General features: G+C 40.4%; 1 protein-coding gene and 2 long non-coding RNA genes across 4 annotated transcripts; 2 read left to right on the forward strand and 1 right to left on the reverse strand.

Moving 5' to 3' along the window:
* Nucleotides 1-618: 618 nt before the first annotated feature.
* IL21 (interleukin 21) lies at nucleotides 619-8,995 on the reverse strand. 2 transcript variants are annotated; one of them, XM_084518086.1, is made up of 5 exons: nucleotides 8,652-8,995; nucleotides 8,490-8,525; nucleotides 4,613-4,750; nucleotides 4,082-4,162; nucleotides 619-3,982 (listed from the first exon to the last, which is right to left on the reverse strand). In XM_084518086.1, exons 1-5 carry the CDS (start codon nucleotides 8,922-8,924, stop codon nucleotides 3,968-3,970), a joined length of 543 nt encoding a protein of 180 aa, XP_084374212.1. In that variant the 5' UTR covers nucleotides 8,925-8,995; the 3' UTR covers nucleotides 619-3,967. The 2 variants fall into 2 exon arrangements, with proteins under 2 accessions (XP_084374212.1, XP_084374211.1); XM_084518085.1 differs by having other exon boundaries at nucleotides 619-4,162.
* LOC311436181 lies at nucleotides 7,190-9,117 on the forward strand. The gene is made up of 3 exons (XR_014692648.1): nucleotides 7,190-7,457; nucleotides 8,732-8,867; nucleotides 8,989-9,117. It is a non-coding gene; the product is annotated as an uncharacterized lncRNA (long non-coding RNA).
* Nucleotides 9,118-10,125: 1,008 nt separating this feature from the next.
* On the forward strand, nucleotides 10,126-27,093 carry LOC311436178. Its single transcript, XR_014692645.1, has 4 exons — nucleotides 10,126-16,948; nucleotides 20,569-23,131; nucleotides 24,485-24,673; nucleotides 24,892-27,093. It is a non-coding gene; the product is annotated as an uncharacterized lncRNA (long non-coding RNA).
* The last annotated feature ends 758 nt before the right edge of the window (nucleotides 27,094-27,851 follow it).

Raw genomic sequence — 27,851 nt, forward strand, 5'->3', positions numbered from 1 at the left:
TCAGTCTAAGGAAATCTCAGTGAAGTGATTGAACATGCTGTGAATTTGCCTGAAGGACTTTATTAAGTCTGAAAAGGCAATGTTTAAAAAATGAGAGATGGGCACAAAAAAAAAAAAAAAATAGCATCCCTTTCTTCACCATTGTATAGAACAATTTCTCGTTACTTTTAAATCAGTAAATTAAGGTAATGTTTACTTGGTGTATTGAAAGCGTGGCTGTTCTGACAGTACTAAGTGTGTAATCAGAACTTGATGTAGTCAACAAAATTTAAGCTATACGGGCATATGCAGGGTTGTGGGTTGACCACCACGCTCCCCTGGAAGGTACCCTGTAGTGGAGGAGACTTCACTCCACATGTAATGGGTAGTAAAAATGCCTTGTCTTGTGGACTGTCACATACTCATTACTTTCAAGGGAAGAAAAGCTTTGTATATCGTGTCCTTGATCTGAGCTGGCAACATATATGACGGAGTAGGCTAAAAAAGTTCACTGAGGGGTTTTATGAGTCATTGTGAGGGTAGGAATGGCTAGAAGCTTTTTTTTTTATTCTTAAAAAAAAAAAAAAAAAGAAAAAGAACAAGAGAAAATCTTATTAGCTAAAATTATTTAATATCACAGGCATATAAATAAATCAGACCACATAGTCTTTAGTATGAAAATTCCATTCACAAAATGCAATAAATAATTAAATTAAATGAGACAGTTAGTATAAAAATAAAAAATCTTCTCAGGAAAAGTAAATATTACACAGAATTGTATATACCATGCTAAAACACATATTGAAGTGCCTGCAAAGGACACTTATGACCAAAATCATAAATACATTATTAAACCTCCCTGGGAGGTAATGAGCTTTTAGGACTTACTCTATGTACTCAGCTAAAGAAACATACACCGTTTCTGCAAAGAGTGCAGTTAGTACAAAGAGAGTTCATCTTACAAGTAAAAATACATCAAGATTGTTGCAGGTCTGAAATTGTGATAACCAGTCCTTCCGACATCGTGGGTTCCTCCTGGGGCATCTTCAGTTCCACCAGAGACCAGTGTTGCACAAAATAACGTGGTACTGAAGACTGATCTGTCCTTCACTGATCTCACATTCCTCATTTGGGATTCTTATAGCACACCCCTGAATAATACGCTCAATCTTTCATAGCTTTGACAAATCAAAAAATTAATAGAAGACCTCAACATCATGCAAATCTAAGTGTATTCTAAGTGTACAGAGATTTCCAGAGCGATTGTGCTAATGCTTGGCAGAAGTGGCATTAACTAAGATCAACAATGATAATGTTGTGATTAATTTTTCCCAATACATATGTGGACTGAATTATCCAGTAAATATGGTTCTCTCCAACATCTTGGGACAATCAACTCTCTAAGTTACATTCGTTACAGCTCCTCCCTATTTTTTTTTTCAGTCATATGAATAGCATTGTGATTAAGTTGTTCTACAGGTATAGGAAATGGTCTTAATTTAGAAATGAGTTTAATAATTAAAAATAAACAACACCAAGCAACCTTTAACCTCTTGGTGTGATAAGTTCCAAGATTAAAAACAGTGGAGCAAGTCACTAAACAGAAGTAGCTACATTACTTACATCATTGCGTGCTGCCTTGTGTACAAAAACCCAACAATTGTTTCAGTGTAGGCAGGAGTAACTAATTAGCTTATGATATTCTGGTAAGGCAATTTTAAAGGCTTTTCTCTAATAAGTTGTCTGTCCTGGGTACAAATGCTGCTTCTCAATGCTTTGTAATGATTACTTAGAAATATGTCATGTACAATTTGTGACAGGGCATGCTAATTCCACTTGCATGACAAGAATTCTGACAGGCTTTTTTAGAATATTGGTTTGAATGCACGTTGCGAATTACTGGGAAAAACATTTACAAATAAAAATACATGCTATATACGTTGTACAAAAATAAAGGTCCTTCCATAAATACCTCCCATGAAGTGAATGAGAAGTGCTATTTTATTTGTTGGCTTTCTAGCCAACAACAAAAAACATATTCAACTCCTCTCTCCAATATTTTCCTCTGTTTCTGATCCAAATCAGAAATTTAATTTTTTCCTAACTTTCTCTACTTCTCTAAATGCCATTGCAGTAAGAGCAGCAGCTTTGCATATTGCTTACCAGTTGGTCATTAAGGGATGTTATACATAATAAGGTCAGAGAAACAGAGATAAAAGGGTACAGGACACCATTTAAACTGAGTAGCTTAATTCCAAGTGGCAGTTCAGTTTTAGAATATTAATTCTCATGCTGTAATGTGGAAATACTGAGATATGATAGAACATTACTCAGAAGAAAAACATTTTTTGGTTTTTGAAACAAAAATATAACAGGCATGCTGGATCAGAATTGTCATCAGCCAGAAACAAGGAGATGCAAGGCAAAAAAAGAATTCACTGTGGAAACTTTGTTCACTCTTGCCCTGAGATCCTCCTCCTTCCTCTCAACATATGTTTTTGAAGAGATGCACGTTTCAGGACAGTGAAAATGTGGAGGCAAAAAAAAAGCTTTTTGTATTACTTTTCCTTTAGGCTAACGTTTGTAGGAATGGAAATGTTTTTATTAGTACCTCATTATTTTTGGAGGTAACTAAGCTTGCAATTTTCCATCATAACACTTAATGTAGTTTTCCAGTTTCCTCTCTATACCACATTTCTACTAAGTAATGAGAAAGTTTGATGAAAGGTTAATTTTAACTGGAAGGCTTTACACTCCCTTCCAAGAGCAGTTTCTTGTGGGGCTAATACCTTTTTGGGAGGTAACTTAACAGCTACTTCTCAGCTGGAAGAGTCTCAAGGTACAGAGTCATTGCAAGCAGAATATTGTCGTTTATAATTAATGTACTAAGAAATAATTTTAAGGGCTGTGATAATTGCGTTTATTTAAAAATAGTAATAATTCAGTGCTAGCTCTGGCCAAACTTCCACAGCAATGTTCAAAATGATGAAGTGCAAACTGAACTTTCCACATAACAAAAACTTGACAGTTTTAAAAAAAAAAAAAAAAGAAAAAGGCAATTTAAAACCACTAAAAAGAATCAAGAGTAAACAGAAGGAATAGTGTTCTGGTGCATGAATGTAAGTGTAAAATATTCTGAGAAAGAGCAATATGCTTTTGGGCTGCTTTGTTCTGAATAATCATCAGTTACTGTGTTTGTTGGTTCTCTTGCAGTGGCCAGCCATCCAGCCAGTCATGCCCCTGCTGCATTTAGCCTGTTAAATTGAAGGAGCCTAGGTGGAATTCCATCTCCAGAGATGTATTTTTCCACCCAAAATTCTGCATCCCCGCTTTGAGATTCTGGGTTAACAAGTTGAAACCCATGGCAAATGTGCCATTGACTTCAACATGGAAACAGGTCAGACCCAGACCATACTGTATTATCTGTAAATGTTTTTCCAGTAGTTCTGTGAGAGTTAAATACAGGGTATTTTTCTCTAGTTAACTAAGATACAATCTATGAACTTACAAATAAGTTGTGTGTGTGGTATTGTTTTAAATAAGGAAATCAATCAAAGTAAGTACTTCTTGAGGCTTCAAAGCCTCTGATCATTTTTTGTTTTGTTTTGTTTTCTTTAAAAAGTTTCAGACACTTCTGTATGATGTTCGTTTGAGATGAATGCAAAAATAGAATAGCAGCCATCTCGTGTATATCTGGTTTAGCATAAGGTTATAGTTAAGTCCCTTACGCGAACCTATTTTTGTGAAATTACAATGTAATTTTCACCGTAAGGTGAGGCTCAGATCACTTTTAAAATAGCATCTGTCTTATGAATAGCCATCCAAATAAGCCTCCTTAATATTGGGGAGAAGCTTTCACTTACCACACACACACAGCACAGCACAGTAGCAATGGAAAATATTTACATTTTTCACGTTGTCTTAAATAGTATAGTGTCTGCCTTAAATAGTAGATTTTCTGTAGCCTTCAGGTCTCATGTGTCCTGTATTAATCCTTGAAAAGCTGTGAAAACAACACAATGTTAGGAATAATGGAAAATATAGACATCGGTTCTTGTTTACAAAACATCAAAAAACAGAAGGAGTCAACTCTGATTGTTACCTTTTTCATCAACTTTGAGAAGCTCTGCAAAAACTCTTTGGGGGGTTTTTTCTCGTAAGATTCACATGTAGACTCACACTGCTGAAATAAAAAAAAAAAATCATTCCACTTCTAAAGAGCTCATCATAGTCATACATAATATTTAAAGATTTCCTACTGATCAAGCAGTAATCTTTGTAACCAAAGCCTTTTACAAATGGAAGAGCTGAGAGACAGGCTATTTCATAAAGGGAAAGAAAATAATAACTGCACCTTTCATTCACATTTTTTTGCAGTAATCCCAATCCTTTTGTCATGCACATCACATGGTTGCCATTATTAAAGTGCATAGACACAACTGACTGATAGGAACAGAGTGAGTGTCTCTCTTGGAAGTGCAGAAAAATGGATATTTCTAATTTCCAAAGTAATAAAAGACTGATCTGTTTTTCTAACAAGCTTGGCTTTTACAGTTTCACTTCTGTAGGTAGTATTTGTTACAGAAAGTAAGGAACAATGGTCATGATTATGAGCATTGTCAGGAAATCCTACCTTTCCAGAGTCTTTGAGAATGGGTCTTTTCAAGATGTTAACTGTTTTGATGAACGTAGAATTTACTTGGCTGTTCTTTGGCTGCAATTTCAGTATGCCCTTCTGGAAGCAGGTCACAGCTGTGAACAGGCACTCGTCCTATGGGCAAGAACACAAGGAATAATTTTAAAATGAATGTTGCAGCATTTTTTCCACATGTGTTACGTTGTGATTTATGCACAAAATTGAATTATGCAAAGTATTGATTGAGAAGATTCAACAGTCCTTTTATTGTTTTAAATTACTTTTAGAAATATAAGAGATCACTGACCTTTGATCTGCCTGTTCTTTGGTAATTGCTCAAGTATTTCCTCATCATATAAATGCCTAAAATTGCCCTTTCAATTTTGATCATTACAATAATTAAAAGAAGGTGCTACTGAAGAGTAGATCCCATCATACGCAGCAGATTTTCACAAGCATAGGCATGAATATTTTCTTTTAAAAATATTCCTAATCTCTCTCAGGGTTGTTCCTCAGTAGTACATCTGAGAATAGACTTCCTTTTTCCTCTTTTTGTGCCATTTCTCATATTATCTACTTACTAATTAGAATTGACATAGAACTGCATGATTTAAAATGCTACTCAAATATTCTCCCTTGATAGCATGGGACATGGAAGCGCTGAAATTAGTGAGTAATTTTACTGAAGAGAAAAGAGAGAGTGAGGATGAGAGAGAAGACAAGGTGCCAGGCTCCTAGCTCAAATTGTCTTGCCAAATTGCAGGGAATTCAGAGCCATGTTAAACCTGAGTCAAGGCCAGTAAGCATCATCTGTGTCTAACTTGAAAAGAAGCCCTCACTTGGTGTGCTGTATGACAGTGGTGTAATTCTTTTGTTGCTGCTAGTTATCTGGAATTAGAGCAACTGCCTTTTTGCTTTCATGGTGCAGTTGCATATTAATTTGTATTGTGCTAACAGACTACAAGCTTTCCAGAACTTCCTTTCCTGTGCAGTGGCTATTTTCCTCGCTGGGCACACAACTGTGGAAAATACCACCAAAACCAACCTATTGTCAATAGAGAAAGAAAAGCAGTGTTTACTGAAGCCAATTTCTAACATGTTTTCCATTTTCCAAAGAAAGAAACTTTTAGAAATGCTGAGTGTGTATGTTAGAAAGGCTCCAAAGACATCATCTTTGTTTTGCATACCAACTGCTACCAAAGCTGGGTCTCATCTGGTTTGCTGATACCACAGCAGTTCACTTGCAAGGACAAGGCAACCTCCGTTTATGTTGCCTATAGCAAATGTTAATAGAAACGTCTTATACTGGTTATATATATATATATTATATATTTTATATATTTTATTTTTATTAAAAACCAGACATTTATGTTTGTTTCAGGTTTCTTACCGTAACCAGACTTGCTTACTGGAAAAAAAACAACACTCTTTAAAAGAGATCGATTTTCCAGCTGAAACTGAAAACATTTTGTGCCTCATCCGTGATGAGCTGAGAAACCAGCATTTCTCATATATGCTGCTTTTTTTTTTCTCTTTTGCTGAGTTAACAGTTAACTGTAAGCAGGCCGACAGTCAGAGGGCCACAAGGATTGCATTTTGTTTGCCTTGCAATGGATTAAGCACTTTGATGAAGAGGCATTCAAAACACGGGCTGCTGGTAATGTCTGAGGGGCGCTAGGTAAACATGCAAAATAGCTGTCAGGGAGGATTTGCAGAAAGGCTCTGCGCAAGACTCTGAACTGTACAGCGTACCCTGAAAAGCCTGTACTTCCTGAACCAGCAACCAGCAGGGTTAGAGCATTGTGCCAGTGGCTTCAGCTGCCAGAGCTGTCACCAGCAGCAGATCGTATTCTCCCTCCTGTCTTGAACCAGTTCAGTCTCAAGACTAATTTCTCGACCTCAGCATGTTTTCTCCTGTTTTATTCACACCTCCTAATGTATTTTCTGATAATTTCACACTTGAGTGTACAGGGAAGTGCTGTGGGTTTGAAGTGGGGCTATCAGTCCACACACAGAAAGATCAAGGAAGTCAAAACAAATAGTGACAAACCACTAAATGTTGGATGTTATAAAAGGTAGCCGTCTTCCTGCATATTCAAGGCTACATTCAAATCTGGCATAAGCAGTTTGCCATATAAACAATATTTTGATATTTGAAATACAGTTACATGAAAGACTTTTTGTTAAATACAGTTTTGTATGTTCAGGTGTAATTGTACCCAGTTACCTAGTTATGAGTGCTACTTTGGCACACAACAACTCATAGATAAGCATTTGGACAACTCAGCAAATGCAAATTTTGCCCCGCAGAATGAAAACTTTATTAATATGATTGCTGGTAATTCCTACTGTTAGCTTTTCATCAGAGATCAAACCTCTGTCACACTGAGTACCTTCCAAATACCTGAATTTGTTATCTCCTATATTTTCTGATGAAGGTACTCAGGACCTCCCAGAGGCAGCCTGTAAAGCCCTAAGCTGCAAATGAATTGTTGTCTTCCTTCCTGAGGTGACCATGTTTTTTGAGTGAGAGAAAAAAAAAACACTGATGAAGCGATTAGTCACTGGCTCTATTTGCTTGTTTCGGAGGTAGTAGCAAACTCTGCAGTGAAATGACAGCTAATTATCTGATTCTTTTTCACTTTGACACTACAAGTTAGAAAGAGTGTTAATGAAAAAAAACAGCATTTAGCTAGGGTGCATTACATTTTTGCATTGCAGTTGTTTCTAGCAATGAGTTGTTTCTAGCAATCTTTTTGGTCATGCTTCTGCTTTTGGCAAGTAAAAAACGTGCCCAACTGTAAACCCTTGGAGGAGGCTAATGAAACCTGTGTGAAATGAGGTGAGTTTTTTTCCTTTCTTCTTGTTATTATTTTACACGAAAGTGTAAAGCCCTGCATAAATAGCTTTATACTCTGCGAGTTGTTTTTTTAATGACTACACGTACTAAATACTTTTATATGTCCATCAAAATTGCTTGCTTGCTGAAGTCGTTGTCAGTGCCCTAAGACAGCAGATAACAGGAGAAGTATTACACTAGCTGTGGCTAGTGTTGGACCTTCATTGCATGTTTGGGATTACCAAAAGAAGGCAGAATGCATTTAGTTTCTAATTGGTTTTAGTATTTAATGTTGCTGTAAATCCTGTATCCTGCCACTGTTAGGCATAAACACACTTTCTATGACTCTAATGTAACTTACCAAGAAGTTCCTAACTTTGGGTTACACCAAATATCACCGTTAAAAAATGTCTAAGTAAATAATGTGTACAAAAAGGGATCTATGAAGACCTGTTGTTGTTCTTTTAACTAGTCATAATGTAAAGAGAATACATGCAGAATGCACTTTTTCTCCTGTTCTACATGATAGCACAACCCTTGCCCACAAGCAGTCTCACAGCAGCCACTGGACTGCATGCAAGGAAGCACTATGCAATACGGTTTTATGGTGGGAGGGAAAGGGGGCTCCCTTTAGGCTCCATGCAGCGATGATACCAATGTGGTTGGAGCTCATGGTAGCTGGAGGCGCTTCCTCTCCCCAAAACTGCGTCCCCAAGAGCATTGCTAGTCATGTAGGTCTTGTTTGAATCCCCTGCTCTTAGCAGTGAATAAAAGGAATATGCACAAATTGGAATCTGTGGGTGTTCTAGAATACACAGAGTGTAGTAACCTACTAATAAAGATTGCATAATATAAACACTTCTGACATTAAAAACCCAGGAATAAGAAACTTTTATCAAAGTGTTTTCAAACTAGCTTGCATCAAGAGTTCTAGGTCAGAGATACTAAAAAGAAGACATCTGCCATTTGTCAGTGGAATTAACCAATACAAAGTAAATTTGATATAATTAAAAGGAAATGTTAAAGAAGGCTCACCACAGGGTTTTCTGGTGTATGCAGCAATTCAGCATCCTACAATGAAAAACAAATCTAAGTTAGAAAAGTTTAACATTGCAGTAGTATCCCTCAAAAGTTACATTCTAAGCAGTACCTAATGCTTGAAAACAATTTCAGTATTAGGACAAATAGATTGCTTACCTTATCTTTCACTACATCTTTTAACTGATCAATTGTCTTTAGAAGCTGTTTGTATTTCATTGCTTTTTGTGGAGTTGCAGTCAGAACCATACTGGAACAGAAGAAGAGCATACAGAAAATAATCATCCTCTCCATAGTGCTGAGTTCTGTTTTAAAATGTGTTAGAAGCAAAGTTGTGCTATCCAAGATGAATGCTTGAGCTTCAGCTATGCTCAGGTATGCTGCATGTCTACCTATATATTGCTCCTTGCTGGAGATGTAAAACCCACCCATTTCAGTTTGGAAAGCTTTGTAGAATGGATTAATGAGTAACCTTTTTTTCTTTTCCACTGGCTAGGTGTATGTATGCGAGCTCGTGCGTAGGGGGCAGGGATTGATGGAGTGAATGAAAATGTGCCCCATCTGCACATTGGACAGGAAAAAAAGAGAAAAGGGTGAATTCCCATTTTCGCTTTGAGTCAAGAAATGAACGTAGTAAAAAGTAGGTACTTAGAAACCACAGACCCAGGTAAACAAAGATTCTGCATTTTTTTCCTGCTTCTTGCAGCAATGAACCTCTCCAATCCAACTGAAGCTCCATTTCATGCTGATGAAATATGGCAGGACTTCTTTTAGCAATTTTAATGTAATTTTTCCTACTTTATAGCTCCAAAGGATGTGTAGCTTGTTCCCCTGTCTGTGAACTGCCACTTTTACATTCATGCTTGGTTTCTGCGACAGCTGTGAGGAAAAGCTCATTTTAGCATTTAAGGAAGCTGAAGTGTGCTTTATACATGTATTTACTTCAAACTAATTCCAGATATTTTAATAGCATTTTAGAGAGTGTGTCCATTGGGGTGTGAAAAGCATTTGCAGGAGTCTGAGCTCAAGGAGATGCATTGCCATGGGGGAGGTCAATCCCCATACCATGCCCATTCCCCAGATAGAAATGATACTGGAGGATCAGGGGCTAAATCCCAATGAGTCCCTCAGGACGTTATCATTTTGTGGCTGTCAGTAGACCAGTGGTTATAGCAGCTAGATGCTCAGTTAGGTTTGCCACAGTTAGGCTTGAGGTTAGTTCTGCAACTTTATGCTACCCTTTCAATGGAGATGTGATAGTGAGACCAGAGAACTCTCTTGAGAATGTAGAAGTGCTTTTGTTTGGTGTGAAATCCATTAAAAATACATACTGCACAAAATTTAAAGCCAGAATAAAACCATCAGAATGATCTAAGAAATAAAGCATACTCCTGTGATTTTCTTCAAAATTAATTCCTATAGTAATTAAGTACATAGGCTACTTTTGAGGAAGTAGTTTTGAGATTATTACTTGAAAGATGATGCATTAATGACAGGATTTTTTTTCCAACAAATGCTGGTAAGGAATGCTCTCTTATGGGGACTTCCACAGATGTCTCCTTTCTCAATGAGTTCCGTGGAAGTTAAAGGTATTTGAGGGTATTCTTCTCAAATGCTTTTTTTTTTTTTAATTTTATTTTTTAATTTAATTTTTTTTTTTTAGATCAGTTTCCTCCAGCCCAAGCCCAATTTTTGTCACTCTCACTGAGCTGCCCTGTTCTCAGAAGGGCTCTGAGTGGGCCACTAGGGACTTAGTGTTCTGCAACCTCTAGAAATCAGATGGTTTCAAAATCACTGTTCCTAATACTTCATCAGAAGAAGGAAAAATGACTTTAAATGACAATTATGTATTATCACTAATAAATGGTTGTAAACACTGTGGTATGACCATCGAAAGGTTTGTATATACAACTAGTAGAAGGCAGATAGAGTCACCTGGCACCTTCACGAAAGTGAATAAAAAGGTGCTTAAGTGTCCTAAATCTTGGGCTCTGGAAGTCCAGAGATTCCATGTGGCTGTGGAGATGCCTTACAAAGGCATCAGTGTACGGACTTCAATTTAATGTTGTCTTTACCTAGAATGCTAGTCCATGTAATAAACTAGCATTGTGTAAAATGCTTCTGTGTTCACCTGTCCAGTGAATCTGGGCAGTCAAGTGAGATGACTTATTTCTGGCTGTCCATGTCAAAATGATCATTTCACCTGGTGAGAGACTAATCTGGCATGCTCAGGTGAGTTTGTCTTCTGTATATGTATGATTATTCACTGCACACTCTTTCTGTGCTTAAGTCATTTGTGATCTTTAAGAAACTGGATAGCTTAAAGGAACAGATTTTATAGGTGTATATGTGTCTACACAAATGCACTCACGCTCTCCAGTATGCATGTACAAAATCTCTCCTGGTGAAAGGGGTAGCTAATCACACCTGATAGAACAGAAATCCTGAAGAATGAGAACAGAGACAAGAAAGGAGAAAAATTTTCTTCTGTCACGTAGTCTAAAATTTAATTTCTTCAAGAAAAAGTAGTGCAATAATTTTTTGCATGTCCCTTTTGAGGGATGTACTTTGAAATCATTTTAGATAAGCAGCCCAGCTGGACTGTGAAGTGGAGGGTGTGTCTCAGGTTTTATTCCGAAGTTATACTAATTTGTAGATAAGGTTCAGTAATGGAAGTCAGCAGCAATAAAGAGATTTTGTTTGATAAACCATGAATTTATTTCCCTTTTCCCCATTTTATTCATGTGAAGCATTGTAGGGTAAGGTTTTTTTGTTTTGTTTTGTTTTGTTTTGTTTTTTAAATCTGTCGTTCAACATCTCTGTAAAGCTGCTGAGGGGATGGAGAGATGACTTCTGATAGGTGGTACTTAAGGCTGCTCCTCTTTACCATAACTGAACTTTCATCTTCCTTTGTAGGTTATCAACATGCATTGTATTCTCAGTCCAGTTTTTGACTTTGCCATTAGGAGTGTTAATAGTAAAGGAGCAGGCTGGTAGAAATGCCTGCTGCTGCTTTTTGTTGTCAGGCATTCAACTTTGAATTCTTTTGAGGAGTTCCTTTGAACCCAGCTACTGTAGGTGATAGTGTTAGCCATGGCTGCTGTGGTTTTATGCAGCTGTATGTGACTGACAGGTTGGAAGCTTTCCATTTGGATGTAGGATCGCCTCTGTTAGCCATATCCTCATTAGATGGTTGGCAATTACCCATGCAGAGATGCTCCTGCAGAGAGTCTGCATTAACCAGGCAACTTCAGGGCTACTCACAAACTTGGGTTGGTGCTCTCCTTATATTTTCAGAAACACAGGACTTAAAGGGACAACATTGAGGGCATCAGCTCCTGTCCCCTGCCATGACAATACATCATAATTATTTAACAGTTGTGTTCACCTCTGTGGCTGGTGTGTAATTTCTCTGTATTTAGCTCAGGAGCTTTCATGTTTCCAGCCTAAATGCACTGACTGTTAGTTTGGCCTCTTTGGTTTTTACGCTGATGCTGTCCTTCAACCTAAGTCATTTTCTCCCCTGCCCGATGCTTCCTCATTTGCTCAGCTTAGAGAGAGCAGTCATACTCTCTTTGACCCCGAGCTAGACAATACAAGGTTGGTTGGTGTACCTTTCCCCAGTCATCCCATCAGTTCTGCCCTGCACACCTCCACTTCATCTTTCTTCACTGGACTGGCAGATGTTATTCTGGATGAGGTCCCAACATCTCATTGTGCAGTAGCTATAATACTTTATCATACCAACTAGAAATGTTTCACCTGCTATGGACTAATGTTGCATTTTTTTGGTCCTTGGTGGTTTGCTGGACAAGAGTAATGCACAGCTGCATTCTGGATATTGCTGTGTCTCAGGGAGTCATTTCCAGATGCTGGTCCTGACCTTTACAGTCGCGTTTAACAAGATCCTACAGCTCTACAGTAGAATCGTACCTGTGTAGGTAACAGCCATTTTAATCTTCGTCTTTTGTGTTTTCCCAAAATTGTAATAATTAGGGATCTAATGCACTGATCAGGTCTTAAAATACTGCTGTTTCTGGAGATAAAATATGAATAACAAAAACAATGAGATAATTGTGAGGCTCAGCATTTTTCTAGCCTGGATGGTCCCGAGATGCTGTTGCTTTACGAAAGACAGAAGTTATAATGGTAGGCAAAATCAGATTTAAATTCACTGAACCAAGCTCAGGTTTGATGAAAACTGTTATAAAATTCACTCTTTGTTTTGAGGAATTTGTTTCATTGCAAGGTTCTCCTTTTAGCAAAGCTGTGTTGTTGGGCAGTGGCTATCCCCTGATGTTTAGGTTTACTTAATGGTTTGCAAACTAAGGGAGAACCCTGCTGATGGCTGGCAGGTTGTGCATACTGTTTTTGTATGGCACTGCACTGTAAAAGGCACTTTATGGTATTAGAGACGACATTTTTTAATGTGAAAGGTAGATGGTGGTGAAGATGAGCGCATATTTTACCATGAAACCTTCTGTGTGAAGGGATGTCTGTACCACAAGACCAGCGGCTGTTTGTGCAGCAGGTAGGAAGTGAAGCATTCTCTCTTTCTACCCAGAAGCGTCACAGAAATACCTCATTCATTTACTGGTCCAGCAGGATAATCCAAGGGTTTGTTGGAGGCATACTGGTGAGATGACTCTATCTGAAATAACACTCAATTAAATCCATTATGTAGTAAATCAGTTCTAAAGCTGGTGGAGCCATTAGAGTGGGAAGCTAACCAACAGGTATTTGGTAATCTGGTAGCAGGTGCTGGCATATCATTTCCCTAAAACCCTATAGGCTTCTGTCTTGGGTTAGAGGCTGTAAGAGCACGATAATTGCTTGAAGAAAGGCACCTGACAGAGAAAGTGAAATACAAGGACAAAGCACTTCCTTTCTGTCTAGGCAGTGGAGAAAACTCCTTGATATCCCTCTTATCAGATAAGAGCAAGCAACCTGCTTTTTGTGTACGTCACTTCTCTTTTGTGGCTTAGGAACATGCTGAGTCAAACAACGACACTCTCGCTCACACCATTGCTTGCCTGGCTCTGGAGGGCTGGCTGCAGAGTGGAAATCTCCCATCCCTGGCCCACGAGGCTCTTCCTCTTTCCTCTTTGCGACATTGCCACTCCACACCCAAGTGCTGAATGAACGCCCAGTTCCCCCACCCACATTTTCCTTTACAGTGTAGCTGAATGGAGGCTTTTCCCATAGCTTAGTCATTGCTATGGCTCAGCCAAAAAAGAAGCCTGTAACTCACAGGGCTGCTTTCAAAGAATTTTTGTAACCCGTGTATGTGCCATTTCATGTAGGTGCTGTCTGCAACATGGGAGGAATGTAGGAAAGCAAGGGGAGAGAGTTATGCTGGAAAATGAGTGACTTGGAAGAGGACCTCTGTATATAAGATCAAGGAAAACTATTTTTCAAAGTATTTCTGACAGCTCTGCAAGTCCATTCTGCCATCTCTAAATCTTATTTTCTTATTTGTAGCTTTTGTATAATTCTTCTGTCTTAGCCTTGCTTAGAAAAGAGGAAAGCAAACCACCAAAAGCAGGGAAAAAATATTACTAACTCCAATTTTTATTTACTATAAAAATCAGAATAATTACAACTCTGAGTGTGGTGCATAGACACAGCAAAATTAACAGACTACGTATAGCACTATAAAACCACCAAGATTCTCCATAATGCTTCTCCACAGTTATGTTATAAGCAATTTCTAATCCATGTTGAGGTGGGCTTAACACTGGCTAATAAAAGGTCCCATGCAGCAGATGAAGGAATTAGAGGAATAAACAGAACAGCTGTTACAGGAGATTGTGAATTTCTGTCCTGAAAGAACGTGTCAGACGTGGAAGGAATGCCAAGCAAGAGCTTTTATTATGGAATATCCTTCTTATGTCATGGAAGGGAGATTACATTGAGCTGAGTGTTCAAGACAATTTCTGGTTGCTGGAAAGCAAGGAAAGGAGTACAACAAGCACCCACCTGGCTGGATTATAAAATAAAATCATAGAGTTCATCACTGACAAGTCAAATTAAAGTATCTGTATTGTATTCCATCTCTTCTGTGCTTATGAACACTAAAATAACAGAATCACTCTCTTATTCTCCTGTTTGTGATGAGAAATACAGTAAAACTTCCATTGCCATACTTGCCCAACCAGATCAAACTCAGGAGCAAGAAATTCCCCAAATGCATGGAATGTCTTCCACGTGGGGACTAAATATGAGACTCTGCTAGCCCCAGGACTGGTGTCTTTGAACTAATATAAGAAGATGGTCAGCTGGAGCACACCTAGTTTGCAGTCCTGAAGCCAAAAAACTATTATATCTGTCCCATTCATTTTTCAAAGCCAAAGGCCATTGAGATGAGAAAAATATGACCTGCTATATAGTACAGAGAAATCACTGGACGGGTTTCTGCTGTCTGCAGAGAACTTCTGTGAGCGTCAAGGAAGCCCCCTATCAGCACTTTGTGGTGGGAGCTGTGAGCTGGTACCTAGGCACTGTGGGCATGCCTGCGTACAGCCTCCAGCTATTTCCAGATTTAAAAATCATTATTTTACACTTCTGGTTGCAAACATTGCCAACATCAACATTATAATCTGTGGTTCTCAATTGCAGCTAAGTCTGAGATACAATGCCACGTAACAGAAAAGAGGCAGTGTAAGAATGAAAGAGACTTGGTGGATGGAAAGTAGAACCAGCTTTCAAGAACAGGCAAAATCTTTCTGAATATAGTACAGCCCTGCTCAGGGTTTTATCTAGGCTTTGGAAACTGCTTCAGCTAGTGAAGATGCAAGAGAAATGCAAAGCTGTTTGCAAATGTTCCTATGCTGCCTCATTTGCTTTGTACAAGGCATTATTGTCTTAGTTCGCCCTTGTTCAGCAAAAGTGGGTGACTGCCTATAAAGCAGAACAGTTTAATGTTAACAGTAAGTGTATACATGTTAAATACCAGGTGCATCCTGCTCCTAGGTCAGCCCAGTGATGATTGTTATGCACATAATCTTCTTGATGTATTTGCAGCCTTATCAATTCACAATGACAAGCTGTATCGAGAAGACAGCCCGTTGACATCCAGAGCCTGAGACAAGCCTGGGCCAGCTATGCACAGAATGAGATATTCAGAAGAACCATCCTTTGGTGGCCACACACTTGCAAGTCTTCCTCTTAATGTTAGAGCAGCCTCCAACCAGCCAGGTCACACCTTTCCCTGCGTGTAGGGTGGAAGGAGCCTTGCTGGGTCACTGAGTCTAGGCTTCTGCCAGTGCAGGCATCCACGTCATATAGTCCCTTTCACATCTCAGCAAAAAGCTCCTGCATGGGGCATTATCACTTCAATCTTCGTAACGATAAGAGATTAAAGCTTTTTTCTGTGCTTCTGCTGTGCTCCAGCTTTTATTGGGCAATTTCATTTTTATTTACAGTACTACTAATAATCTTTGCCTGTTACTAAAGGTTACTACAGTTTCAGAAGACAAGGCAACAATTCACAGCAAATCAAGATTCTGCAGTTTCTTTAGCAATTTGAGGGCAGAAGGTAGAAGGCTTAAAGACACAGGTGCAAGTAGAAGTAGTGGCAAAAAAAGAGAAAAGTCAATGTTCCTCTTTGGTATTGCAACACTGGATTCTCCTGCAGCTCCGCTGCTTGGTGGCATTGCACTGTGGATCTCTAGGTCTTCTCAGGAAGCGTGGTCAAGCAGCACGCAATCTTTCTACCACAGAACTGCTCTCTATAAGTAACGCATTTCCTGACAACTCCACTAAGAGACAGCATGGCCTGCAGTGTGAAAAGCAGTGATGTGGTAGCACTGAAACCCAGAAGTAAATGTCATGTTCATTCAAAGTGTTCAGAAAGAAAAATCAAAAGAGATAAATGCAGATGTTGGACAGTGAATGTGTTGAGGGATTTTTGAAACAGCAAGAATCCCATGACTTGCTGTAGCTGAGCAAACCAAGCTACCAGGGCAACTATGAGAAGTTCCCATGACAGTGTTCCCACATTGCCCAATTGAGGAATTCAGGAAAATATTGTTACAGTAGCTGGCTTCAAGGACAAGGTCTATGTGACTGCTAATCACAAGAGGGTTGTTTTCTTGTAGTTGTTTGTCTGAGTGCTTTTGACCAATAATCTTGTGTGAAACACTGTCCGCCCCTGTTAAGTTCACTAGAAAAGTTAGGCTATTCGGGCAATAAAATGAAGCTTGCTGATGACTCATATTGAGTGTCCCTGTCTTCCTTCCGTCGACAACAAATGGCGCCTGAATAGGGACCCTGCTGGAGTTGAACCTGCGAGCCACGGATCGACGGAATACTGGAACCGGTCCTGCAATGCAGCTCAGGAGATGAAAGGGATGAAAACGCTGAATCCCCGCAGCCGGGAGCACCTATACAGGGTCCCGCCGGCCACGCGTCGCCGAGGTCTTGCAAAGGCTGCAACAGCGCTGACGTACATAAAGGTATGGAGAGACAAGTGGCGTATGATCTGCTCAAGTGCTTTTTAGAAAAGCGGAGCATGCAGGGTATAGACTGCAAAAAGGAATTGCGGAGGGACGTGGAAAAAGGAATCGCGGAGAGACGTGGGAAACGGAGCCGCGGAAAACGCGGCAATTGAAGTAATCGCGGTGCGACGCGGGACATCCGAGATCGAGTTGCTACGGGAGACCAGAGGCGTCAGTGGACAACGGCAGCCGACCCTCACCGTGAGGCGAGTCGGCACAGAGCAGAGGGGCGGAGATCAGGACCCTGCAGCCTGTCTGACAGAACCATGGAGGCAGCGGTGGCTGTGCTGCTTCTCTCTGGTGTTCTTTGTATAAGAGGGTTATCTTGCACTGCAAAAAAGACTTTTCGTCCCCAGATCGGTGTTATAACTATGTTTCTGGATAACATTCCGTGGGGTTGCCACATTCTACGGATTACTAATGACGACTTAGCTCTATTGCGGGGCAGGAGTGCAGAGACGCAGATTACACTGCCAAATGACCACCGGCAGGCTCTTTCACAAACAGCTTCTAAGGTTGCAGCTGACACTGCCTGCAGCCGTATAGCAGATGTTACACTCTCTTTCCTAACTAGTAATCATGTGTCTCATCCATTTGTTGTGAATGGTCAGTGGCAAAAGGAAAAGGGGGAGAGTAAGGGGCGACAAAGACAGAAACGGTACCAGGAGGATGCCACTGACACTAACAGCACGGGTAATAGGAGTAGTATAAGTGACACAGGTGCGGGGCGGCGGCGGGCGCTGCCGCGCTGCGGGGCACTCTGCCTGCTGCTCGCCCTCGCCGGCCTGTGCACTGCTGCCGATGGTGCTAGAGCAAAATGTGAAGACTGCTCGGATGGCAGTGATGAGAGTGCTTGTGTGAAGAAGACGTGTGCTGAATCTGACTTTGTGTACAACAGTGGTCAGTGTGTGCCAAACAGATGGCAGTGTGATGGGGATCCGGACTGTGAAGATGGGTCTGACGAGAGTGCTGAGCTGTGTCATATGAGAACATGCCAGGTAAATGAAATCAGCTGTGGTCCTCAGTCAACCCAGTGTATCCCAGTGTCCTGGAAATGTGATGGTGAAAAAGACTGACAGAGATCCTGATTGCAAGGATGGAAGTGATGAAATTAACTGCCCTTCTCAGACCTACAGGCCAGACCAGTTCAGATGTGAAGATGGGAACTATGTCCATGGGAGTAGGCAGTGCAGTAGTGTGAGAGACTGTCTGGATGGCACTGATGAAGCAAACTGTAACAATGTTATTCAGTGCTCTGGACCTGGCAAATTCAAGTGCAGAAGTGGAGAATGCATAGATATCAATAAAGTGTGTAACCAGCAGAGAGACTGCAAGGACTGGGGTGATGAGCCCCTGAAGGAATGCATCATAAATGAATGTGACTGTCCAGCTGGGTTTGAGTTTGTAGACAAGAGAAACTGTGGAGGTATTGATGAATGCCAAAACCCTGGTATCTGTAGTCAAATCTGTATCAACCTGAAGGGTGGCTACAAATGTGAATGTAGCCGTGGCTATCAGATGAATCCTGCTACAGGAACCTGGAAAGGGCCATATGGGTATAGAAATACAAATAACACCTGTGATTACAATGACGCTGCTAAGCAGGGTTTAGGGGTTTACAGCACGGAGACAAGGGGTAACAACTACAGTGTTTGGAACAATTGTACAGCTTTAGCCTTACCTCCTGATGTTTTTCTGATTTGTGGGGATAGGGCCTGGCAAGGTATCCCTGCAAATGCTGTCAGATGTCCATGTTACTTAGATAAACTCATTGTATTTGCTCCTAGCTTGTTACAGTTGCGTGAGATCACCAGGCATAAATGGGCATTGCTTGCACCGGATTGCAATGATAATGTTGAATTGTGTGGGGTTGCAGCTAGAGTGGCATTGGCAATTTTAGTGCCTGGAGTGGCACCTCCGGCTGCACGTAACAACTTAGAAAAATTGGTATGCTGGGCCGACAAGCAAGCCTATGCCACGACAGAGATACTTGAGGAGATGTTACCAGATCAAAATAGTCTGCGACATGTGCTTTTACAGGATCAAGCTGCTATTGACTACTTGTTTTTGGCTCAAAGGAATGAGTGTGAGGACTTTAAGGGAATGTACTGTTTAAACCTTTTTGATCATAATGAGTCAATTCACAAATCCATTACTTTCCTGAAAGAGCACATGAGAAAGATTCAATATGGTATCAATCCTTTCAATCAATGGTTCACTGATTTGTTTGAAACGATGCATAGATGTTTACTGGGATTAGTCAAAGAGGGATTAAGGATTCTGATTGCTGTGGTGTCAATCATCATTGCATGTGGTATTGTGATAAATGTGGTTAAAGGGTTACTTGCAAAAATGTTATATTGGGCGTGGTTTGCTCAAAAAAGTAAAAAAAAAAAAAAGGGGGGGGAATTGTTGAGGGATTTTTGAAACAGCAAGAATCCCATGGCTTGCTGTAGCTGAGCAAACCAAGCTACCAGGGCAACTATGAGAAGTTCCCATGACAGTGTTCCCACATTGCCCAATTGAGGAATTCAGGAAAATATTGTTACCAGTAGCTGGCTTCAAGGACAAGGTCTATGTGACTGCTAATCACAAGGGGGTTGTTTTCTTGCAGGTGGGGTTGTTTTCTTGTAGTTGTTTGTCTGAGTGCTTTTGACCAATAATCTTGTGTGAAACACTGTCCGCCCCTGTTAAGTTCACTAGAAAAGTTAGGCTATTTGGGCAATAAAATGAAGCTTGCTGATGACTCATATTGAGTGTCCCTGTCTTCCTTCCGTCGACAACAGAATGGAGGAAGCAGAATGACACAATACAAAATGCTGCCTTTGTTCATTCATTAACGCTAACAAAGAGAGGGAACACAAGTTAGAAGAGAGATGCTTTGATGTTACAGTGTCAACGCTATCAAACAAGTTAAAACCAAACCATTACAGGTTCAAGATGGACAAGTCTGGTACAGATTATGCTGCAGTCTCTGGCAACATGTGGCATACATAACTACTCCGCTGGCTTTTGGACATCCCTATAGCCTGACATGCTTTGCATAGTGATCAGCATGACATTACAGCCTGTGTTTCAGTATCAAAATTAAAGGTTTCTTATGGATTATTTTGGAAGTCACTCTCCAGGTTTAGTGAGGCTGCTGTGCTGGTGCGGGACCTCTGCAGCAGTACCACTGCTGCCCTCTTACATGGTCTGGAGCAAACGATGGGGCACAGATGGTGAGGGACTATGGCCTCTTCTCTCTCCTCTCCAGCAAATCTGCACTGAATTTTACCTTCCTTACAGATACATTCTACATTAAGTTATCTTTAAAATCAAATGCAGCTTTTCACTTTTTATTATGCTTTACCTTTGGGCATGTCTTGGTAGAAGCAGATGACTGAGTACTGCTTTTATTTCTAACTAGTTTCACTTTCTGGTTCTCATGTATAACCAAAATATTGCTGTCTTTTGAGTGAACCACTCCTCATATATGTACAAATGTTTACGTGCATGCTCAGTTGTTGGTAGAAGTATTTAATGATAAAGCTGGTTTAAAGTTCTGTAAACTCATTAACATTGTTCTCCTGCCACAGTTTTTGTGTCCCAGGCCCAGGAACTGTCCTGTCATACCATGCTAGGGCGCTTCTGTGGTACAGCAAGATCTGGTGAGCGCAGAGCAGCAGCATGAGAATGCACTGGAGGATGTGGTCTACCTTCCCTTGAAGTGACTCCACGTACCAGCTTGCAGACCAGCTTCTATGTACACCACTGCGATGAGTGCTGCGAGCCACTGGATCAGCCATCAGATGCCGCTTACACTTCAGCTCTTGCAGCAGAACAGACACTTCAGTGTCATGCTGTGTAGCCAAAGGGAAGGCTGAGGCCAGAGCCACCTCTGAAAATCTCTGGATGTAGTAATGCAAGTGCTTTCTTCAGCAGCAAAGCCGTTTAAAGAACTTGCTACTCCAGGTCACCACCACGGTTGGGGCTCTGCATCACAGTGTATCGCACCGTCAGGAGCCTCTGTTAAGGCTGCTTGGATCAATGAAATGATCCAGGTTAAAAATCCCTCTTGGAAACAGCTTGAGAGTTTGTTTTGCTTTGTTTTAACCAGAATCATTTCACTATCAATTCTAGTTTCTCCTTAGCACAACTGGCAGATTTACAAACAACAGTGAGTTGCTAGAAGTCAGAAACTCCTCATCTGCTGGCTCTGTTGCTGATCAAAACCATGGATCGCCTACGCAACAAGTACCTCCTTAGCACACAAGTCTGAGGGGGCCGGTGGGTATCACTGAGCAACAGCATTCCAGGAACAGCACTTCAGTGCCAGTGCAAACGGAATTAAGTCCTTTAGCTGTGGCTGAAATACAGTTTCTGACAGAATCATTTTAAGGAAGAGGATTTAGGAAATGTTAAACTCTGCAAACTGGTCTCTATTTAAAACTTGCAGGTATAATTTTCTCACTCAGGCAGGTATTGTTGGTTTGCTGATTTTTATTTTTTTTTTCCCTTTTGCAGTTAAACCAATAAAGTCTCCGATATGGTTGCAACTATACTGATCTAGAATTATATAGAATAGAATTACTAGAGTAGAATTGAATTATTATCTGTATATAGTCCAGAATGCTAACTGTCCTGTTTCTTATCCATGAATTACTCTGTAAATATAATGCACCTTTTTATGACTTCATACTTAAAAAATAAAATAGCAGATTTATTTACAGGAGGTTAGGGAATGCTTAGAGCTAACTGCCTCATACAGTCCTTAACAGATAAAACTGAAATGCAGTATCTCTGAAATAAAAAGCTTCTCTCACTAAACTTTTTCAGAAGCCTTTCTCTCTGCCTTCATCTATAACCAGACATATATAACAGACATGAATGTATGTGCCTGCATCCCCAGATATATCTTTCATATGCACACATAAAGAAATGTAAAAAGCTACACAGCACAGTTGCTTTGCATAATGAGTTTCATTTTTTTTCACAGGTCAGCACCTTAAGCGAACTTTGGAAAAATTATTGTGTGATCAGTCATCGCACTGAAGCAGTAGCACCCGTTCGGTAAAGGCAGTCTTGGATAAAAAGCTGAATGCTGTGGTTTCAGTGACTTATCGTTGAAACCTTGTGGTTTCTGTGTAGGAGGTTGTACAAGCTGGACACGTTTGACATCCTTGTTTCTGAGCTGTGAAATCTGTACATCTAATTTATGAAAATTATCTCTGGTTTAATTTTATTCTTTTTTTTTTTTTTTTTTTTTTTTTTTAATGAAGTCAACTTATTTTCCCTGCATTCAGTGGAAACAATAATGGAAATGTTTTAAGATATGCTGTGAACCTGTTTTGACCTTAAAAGGGAGGAGAATCAAGATATCCTTTATTACAATTAAGGTCTAAGAAGGAAATAAAAATTAAATACAGGGAGTTGGGGGTGAGAAGAAAGTATTTTTCAAGCATGGAGATAAATAGATAAATTAGCTATGGGAAGTCACATAGACATTATGAAACAAAATTCTCGCAAGTTGAGAACATGATTTGAAAAAAAAAAAAAAAAAAAGATAATTTAGAATAAAACATGGTACCAGTACTATTTAGGATAACCTGCAATATCTGTGGGCTTCCAGATGGTCTAAACACACTAGTAAATTTATAGACAAGGCAAATGCAAGACTAACGGTTCTGCAGCAGAAGCAGTTGAAATCACACATACACAAACAAAATTCATCACTAGATCAGTTAATGAGCTTTTTTCTTTCCCAGCTAGTTTAATGCTAATTCCTGTGAATTAATCCAGTTCTTTGCCAGCTGAAGTGCCCTAATGTTGGTGCAAAGGACAAAGCACGTATACACAGCTCGAACTGGAAGGAGAGGAAAACATATTTCTTGGCGTCTCTGTGCAGTGTAGCTGTAGAAGAAACACGCCATGTCTGCATTGCTGAACTGGAATTGTGAGAGTAACAGACCCACCTGTGTCCCTGTCTCTTCCTTACTTGTCTGCTGCCTTCTGCTCTGGATCTACAATCATGTAAATCCCCAGAAAGCTGAGCTGTGGCAGTAATGGATACCCAAGTCTATAATATTGGCATATCATGTTCCCTTCTCTGTCAGGAGCAGCAGAACCACACCGACTAACAGCAAGTTTTGCCTCTGTCAGGTAAGTTCCCAGAAGCACAGACTCCATTCCCTGTGCCCAAACACGGTAAGTGAATCTATGGAAATGTATTCAAAACGATCAAAAACCCGAGCAAAGAACTATTTTCTGAATAGAAAGCAAATGTGAAGAAAAAGAAAATGCAAGGTACAAAACAAAGTTTCTCACTAAAATATTAAAAAAAAATTGACTATCTAGGTGAAAAATAACTACTCAGTGCATTTGTGGGAGTACAAAAATCTGTCTGGAAGCATTAGTCAAAGATTATGTAATACTTCTGTGTAAGCAGAGATTGAAAGTGTGACCACCCACTATCAATTCACTTCAGGGAGGACTGGCAAGATTCATAGTACTAATTTTAAGTAATTTCTATATTGAAACATCAATAGAAACCAATAGATTTTGATTGGTCCTGGTCATTGCTCCTCCTGATAGACCTGTTCCTTTTCATAAAGGAAAAAAAAAAAAGTTTTAATATTGTGCTGTTCACTGGAAAATGTCTTGTCCTGCTTGTGTTTCTTTCCAGAAACCTGAGTCAATAATTGTTGTAGCTACAGCAGCAGATAATTATACAATAAAATAATAAAATTACAATCTAAAGTTACTTTTCTGTATGAATGATGTTTTTATTGCCTGTTATTTATGTGCAGGCTTAACACTTGACACAGCATTCCTTGAGCAAACAGTGCTGTTTGTCTGAACTAACTTACGGGAAACCGAGAGAAAAACGAGGATGCACTGAAGACACTAGTCCAAATCAGTGGAGGCTATAGAAAATAATATTTTCCCACATTATTATTTCAAATGTGGAAAATGCAGACAACCAAGGAAGAACTATCTTTTGAGCATCCAAAATTTACTCAGGTGCAATATGTTAAGATTCACTATTCCTCTCCATATATCTGGATTTCCAGTCCACACCCTGTTACTCTGATTATCACAAGGATTACACAACTACTTTGTAATTGAACTCCAGCAAAAACTGTGTATTCCTGTTCACTCTTTTGCTGTGTAACTAAGCCTAAAGTTCTTCAGATGCTTGGTTGGCAACATTTTGAGGTGGTTTCTTAGCCACTTCACTACCTTTCCACTTGCCTCTGGAGCTGCCATCCTCCTACCCTACCTGCCTGTTGCTGGCAGTGATGCACCAGTGCTGCACACCTGCACCAGGCATGCCTCTCCCTCCCGGGACTGTCATGTATGTAGGGCGCTGTGGAGCAGAAGCAGCAGCTTACATCTCCCCTTCATCAGACTTCATCCCCCAGTGTTGAGGACCTAGCTCAAAAGCCACAGGAGGCTTTTTTTCCCCCCTCTTTCCAGTGCTAGCCTCCCACCAGCTTTGTGTTTGCCTTTCAGGGAACAAACTCGCTCACTGATGCAGCCAAAAGTGAGCCGTGCTCTGGTAGGGAGCTGTTAGACAGAACCAGCCATCCCAGTGATCTGGGCACAGAGACCCTGCAGCAGCCGTGCCGTGCCTTCCCAGCGAGAGGTGCTTTTACCAGCTGAGGAATGAATGCTGCTGTAGGCCGTGGGCAAAGGACTGAGGTAACAGTGGAAGCCCACTTTGGTGTTTTTTTTTGTTTGTTTTTTTTTTTGTTGTTGTTGTTGTTGTTGTTGTTGTTGTTGTTGTTGTTGTTGGTTTTATTTTTTTGATGGTATTTTTCATTAGCCCACAGCCTAGAAGGCTACACCTCTTCTGTCATCTTCTTTCCCCTTTTTGGGGTACTCATTTTAACTCTGATCGTTCTGGCCATTTGATTTAGGAGGGCAGTTGTCTCTGCACCACTGGGCATGGAGGGCTGTGGCAGCAGCAGGAAGGAGAAGGAGAGGGTGGATGTGACAGTGTCCTAACCAGCCTTTACCTTTGACCCAGACCTCCATCTACTGCTGTCAGCTGCAACTGCGTATGTGCCTGTAGCCCAACCACAGCCAAAACAGAATCATAGAACTATGGAACAGCTCCAGATGGAAGTGACCTTAAAGACCATCTAGTCCCAATCCCCCAGCCATTGGCAGGGACACCACCCACTAGATCGGGTTGCCCAAGGCCTTGTCCAACCTGGCCTTGAACACCTCCAGGGATGGGGCATCCACAGCTTCTCTGTGGGCAACCTGTTCCAGGGCCTCACCACTTCTGCAAATAAAATATTAAGAGCTTAAATCAGTAGGAAGCTTGCATTAGACTGCTCAGAGAGTCCACAGGCAACAGTACCGTTAGCCACACCGCCTTGGTCTTCTGTAGTTGTGTGCCTATGTGATGCACCACACAGCAAGGAAATATTGATTGAACTCCAGAGTCTGCAAAATAATTGTATTTGATGTTGCTGCACAGTGGGTGACAACACGAAGGGAAGTGGAAACACTAAAGCTGAGAACTCTCTGCTTATGTGCAAATGAGAATGTCAGAAACAGCCTGAAGGAAGAAAGGAGACAAAGATGCAATTTCCAAAACAGTAACTGGAGATCAAAGAGTCTGACGACGTTCTTTCAGATCACTGTTTGTGGTGGAGCTGCAGGAGAAGATTAAAGACCAACATTATTTTGGAGTATTTCTGCATACTGCAGAAAGCAGTGAGCCCTGTAGCTTTCCTCCTGGTTCTCTTCTTGCCATTGCCCTCTGCATTTTCTGAGTTGGCCATGCTAACTTTTTCTGAGAGAAAAGCCACCATTCACTTCACTTAAATCATCTTTAACTGACCAAAGATTGAACTATTTTACCTTCTGACATAATCACATGCCATGGAAACTGTTATAAATGGCTCAGGATTCAAATTAGGATTAAATAAAAAAATAGGATTTATTAAAAGAATATAAAGGAATAGAGGTAAGCAAACAGCGCTGGGTGCACCGGGAGTCTCCGCTCCACCAGGACGCACACCAGTTACATCAAGCAGCTGATTTTTATGCTCCTAGACTAATACATATTCATTACTACTTCTAAAAAAATAGATTATTATAGTTAGCTTCCGGGGTCCAGTCCCTCCTACTGGAGCATGTGCATCAGTCTCCTCTGGGGGTCTCTAGGGGTCTTTCATGCTGAAGGCTCGTAGTCTTCCTCTCCCCTTTGTACTCACTTGGCACCATACCAAGTTTATAGAACATTTTCTGCAGGTCTTGTCTCCCAGCCGTCCTTCAGCTTCTTTTTCCTTCCTCTTAATCTCTTGGCCCCCTGGTCAGATACCAAAGGTCTGCATAGTATCCCATAACAGTCACTAGTTGTTATCAGTTGTTCTGAAACTCCCAGACATCAAACACAAATAGCTTTCTTATTGACACTTCAGGAGTAATTAAAACATTCTTCCCCAGCCATTCACAGGGACAGTCACATCTATAGCAGTGTTAAATTAATCTTGAAGAAGACAGGAAAAAAAAGGCTGTAACTGTTAGAAATAGAAGTCTGGAATAACAAAAGCAAACAGGTTCATAAATTTAAGGAGTATCTTCTGAAGATTTGATAAATTGACTAGAATGAGGGGGAGACTGGGACACACTGCATCTGTGGTTCAAGAATTAAATTGCCAGTGCAGGGCCCAGAGGCAGACAGGATTCAAACAGAATTGTTCTTTATGGACACAAATTGTTAAAACATTCCTCACTCCAAAATATTATTTTGGAGTATTTCTGCGTACTGCAGAAAGCAGTGAGCCCTGTAGCTTTCCTCCTGGTTCTCTTCTTGCCATTGCCCTCTGCATTTTCTGAGTTGGCCATGCTAACTTTTTCTGAGAGAAAAGCCACCATTCACTTCACTTAAATCATCTTTAACTGACCAAAGATTGAACTATTTTACCTTCTGACATAATCACATGCCATGGAAACTCTCTTTACTCATTCCCTGACCTGCCTCGATTTCTCCTTTATTGCTAGATCTGGTTTGATGCTTTTAAGGATCAAACAAAACATGTTGTCCCTCTTACCTCTGTACTTCAGCATTTTCTCTTTGATTTTATTGATTTTTCCAATTTCTGTCAAAACTAATAAATTGAAACAGCAAAATATTTCATGCTGACACTTTTATGTGAGTATTTCAGTTTTCTGTTTATAATATTTCATTCTGAAGTCTTGTTTGTAATTGGTTTTAAGACCTAGGAAGGAAATCTTTCTTCTTAGTCTGATGCAGAATTGTCAACCTGAAGGGAGCTTTTTTTGCTTGATCATCTCAGTAACTGCAGTGTGATCTGTGCCCCTGCAAGTATTTTCTGGTAAACAAAACCACCTTTTTTTGGGTGACCAGCCTAACATTTACTAGTCATTATCTGCCTTTCTCAGGTCTTTCTGATATAATACACATGCGCGGTGGCTCTGAAACATAGCTGTGCTTGCTTTATTTCTTCACAAGTGGGACACAATGCTACAGTTGTATGCAGTGGGCAATCAGTACTCCAGAAAACGAAGGACAAAGAAGTAACTGCTTAAGTATGCAAGGGAAATTTCGCCTTCAGCGTATACAAACTCAGAAATGAGTCCTTACCTTCACAATTTTAGGTTAATTGGGAAACTCTATACGGGGGGTTGTGTGGGCCCTTTACCCTAACCACCCATGTGTATCTTCTTAGGTCTGGGGGCTGGACAAAAGGCAATGTCCTCCTACTTCAGTGATGCTTATTTGTTTCTAACAAGGCCAGAGCACGTTTCATTGATGTACCAGACCAGGTTAGGGAATCTGGACTTGCCAGCTATTATGACAGGTAGTTATTTCCTTTTTTTGTTTCTTCCTTTAGAAGAA

This window comes from Aythya ferina (assembly GCF_964211825.1).
Source record: "Aythya ferina genome assembly, chromosome: 4".
In the NCBI taxonomy this organism is placed as follows: domain Eukaryota; kingdom Metazoa; phylum Chordata; class Aves; order Anseriformes; family Anatidae; genus Aythya; species Aythya ferina.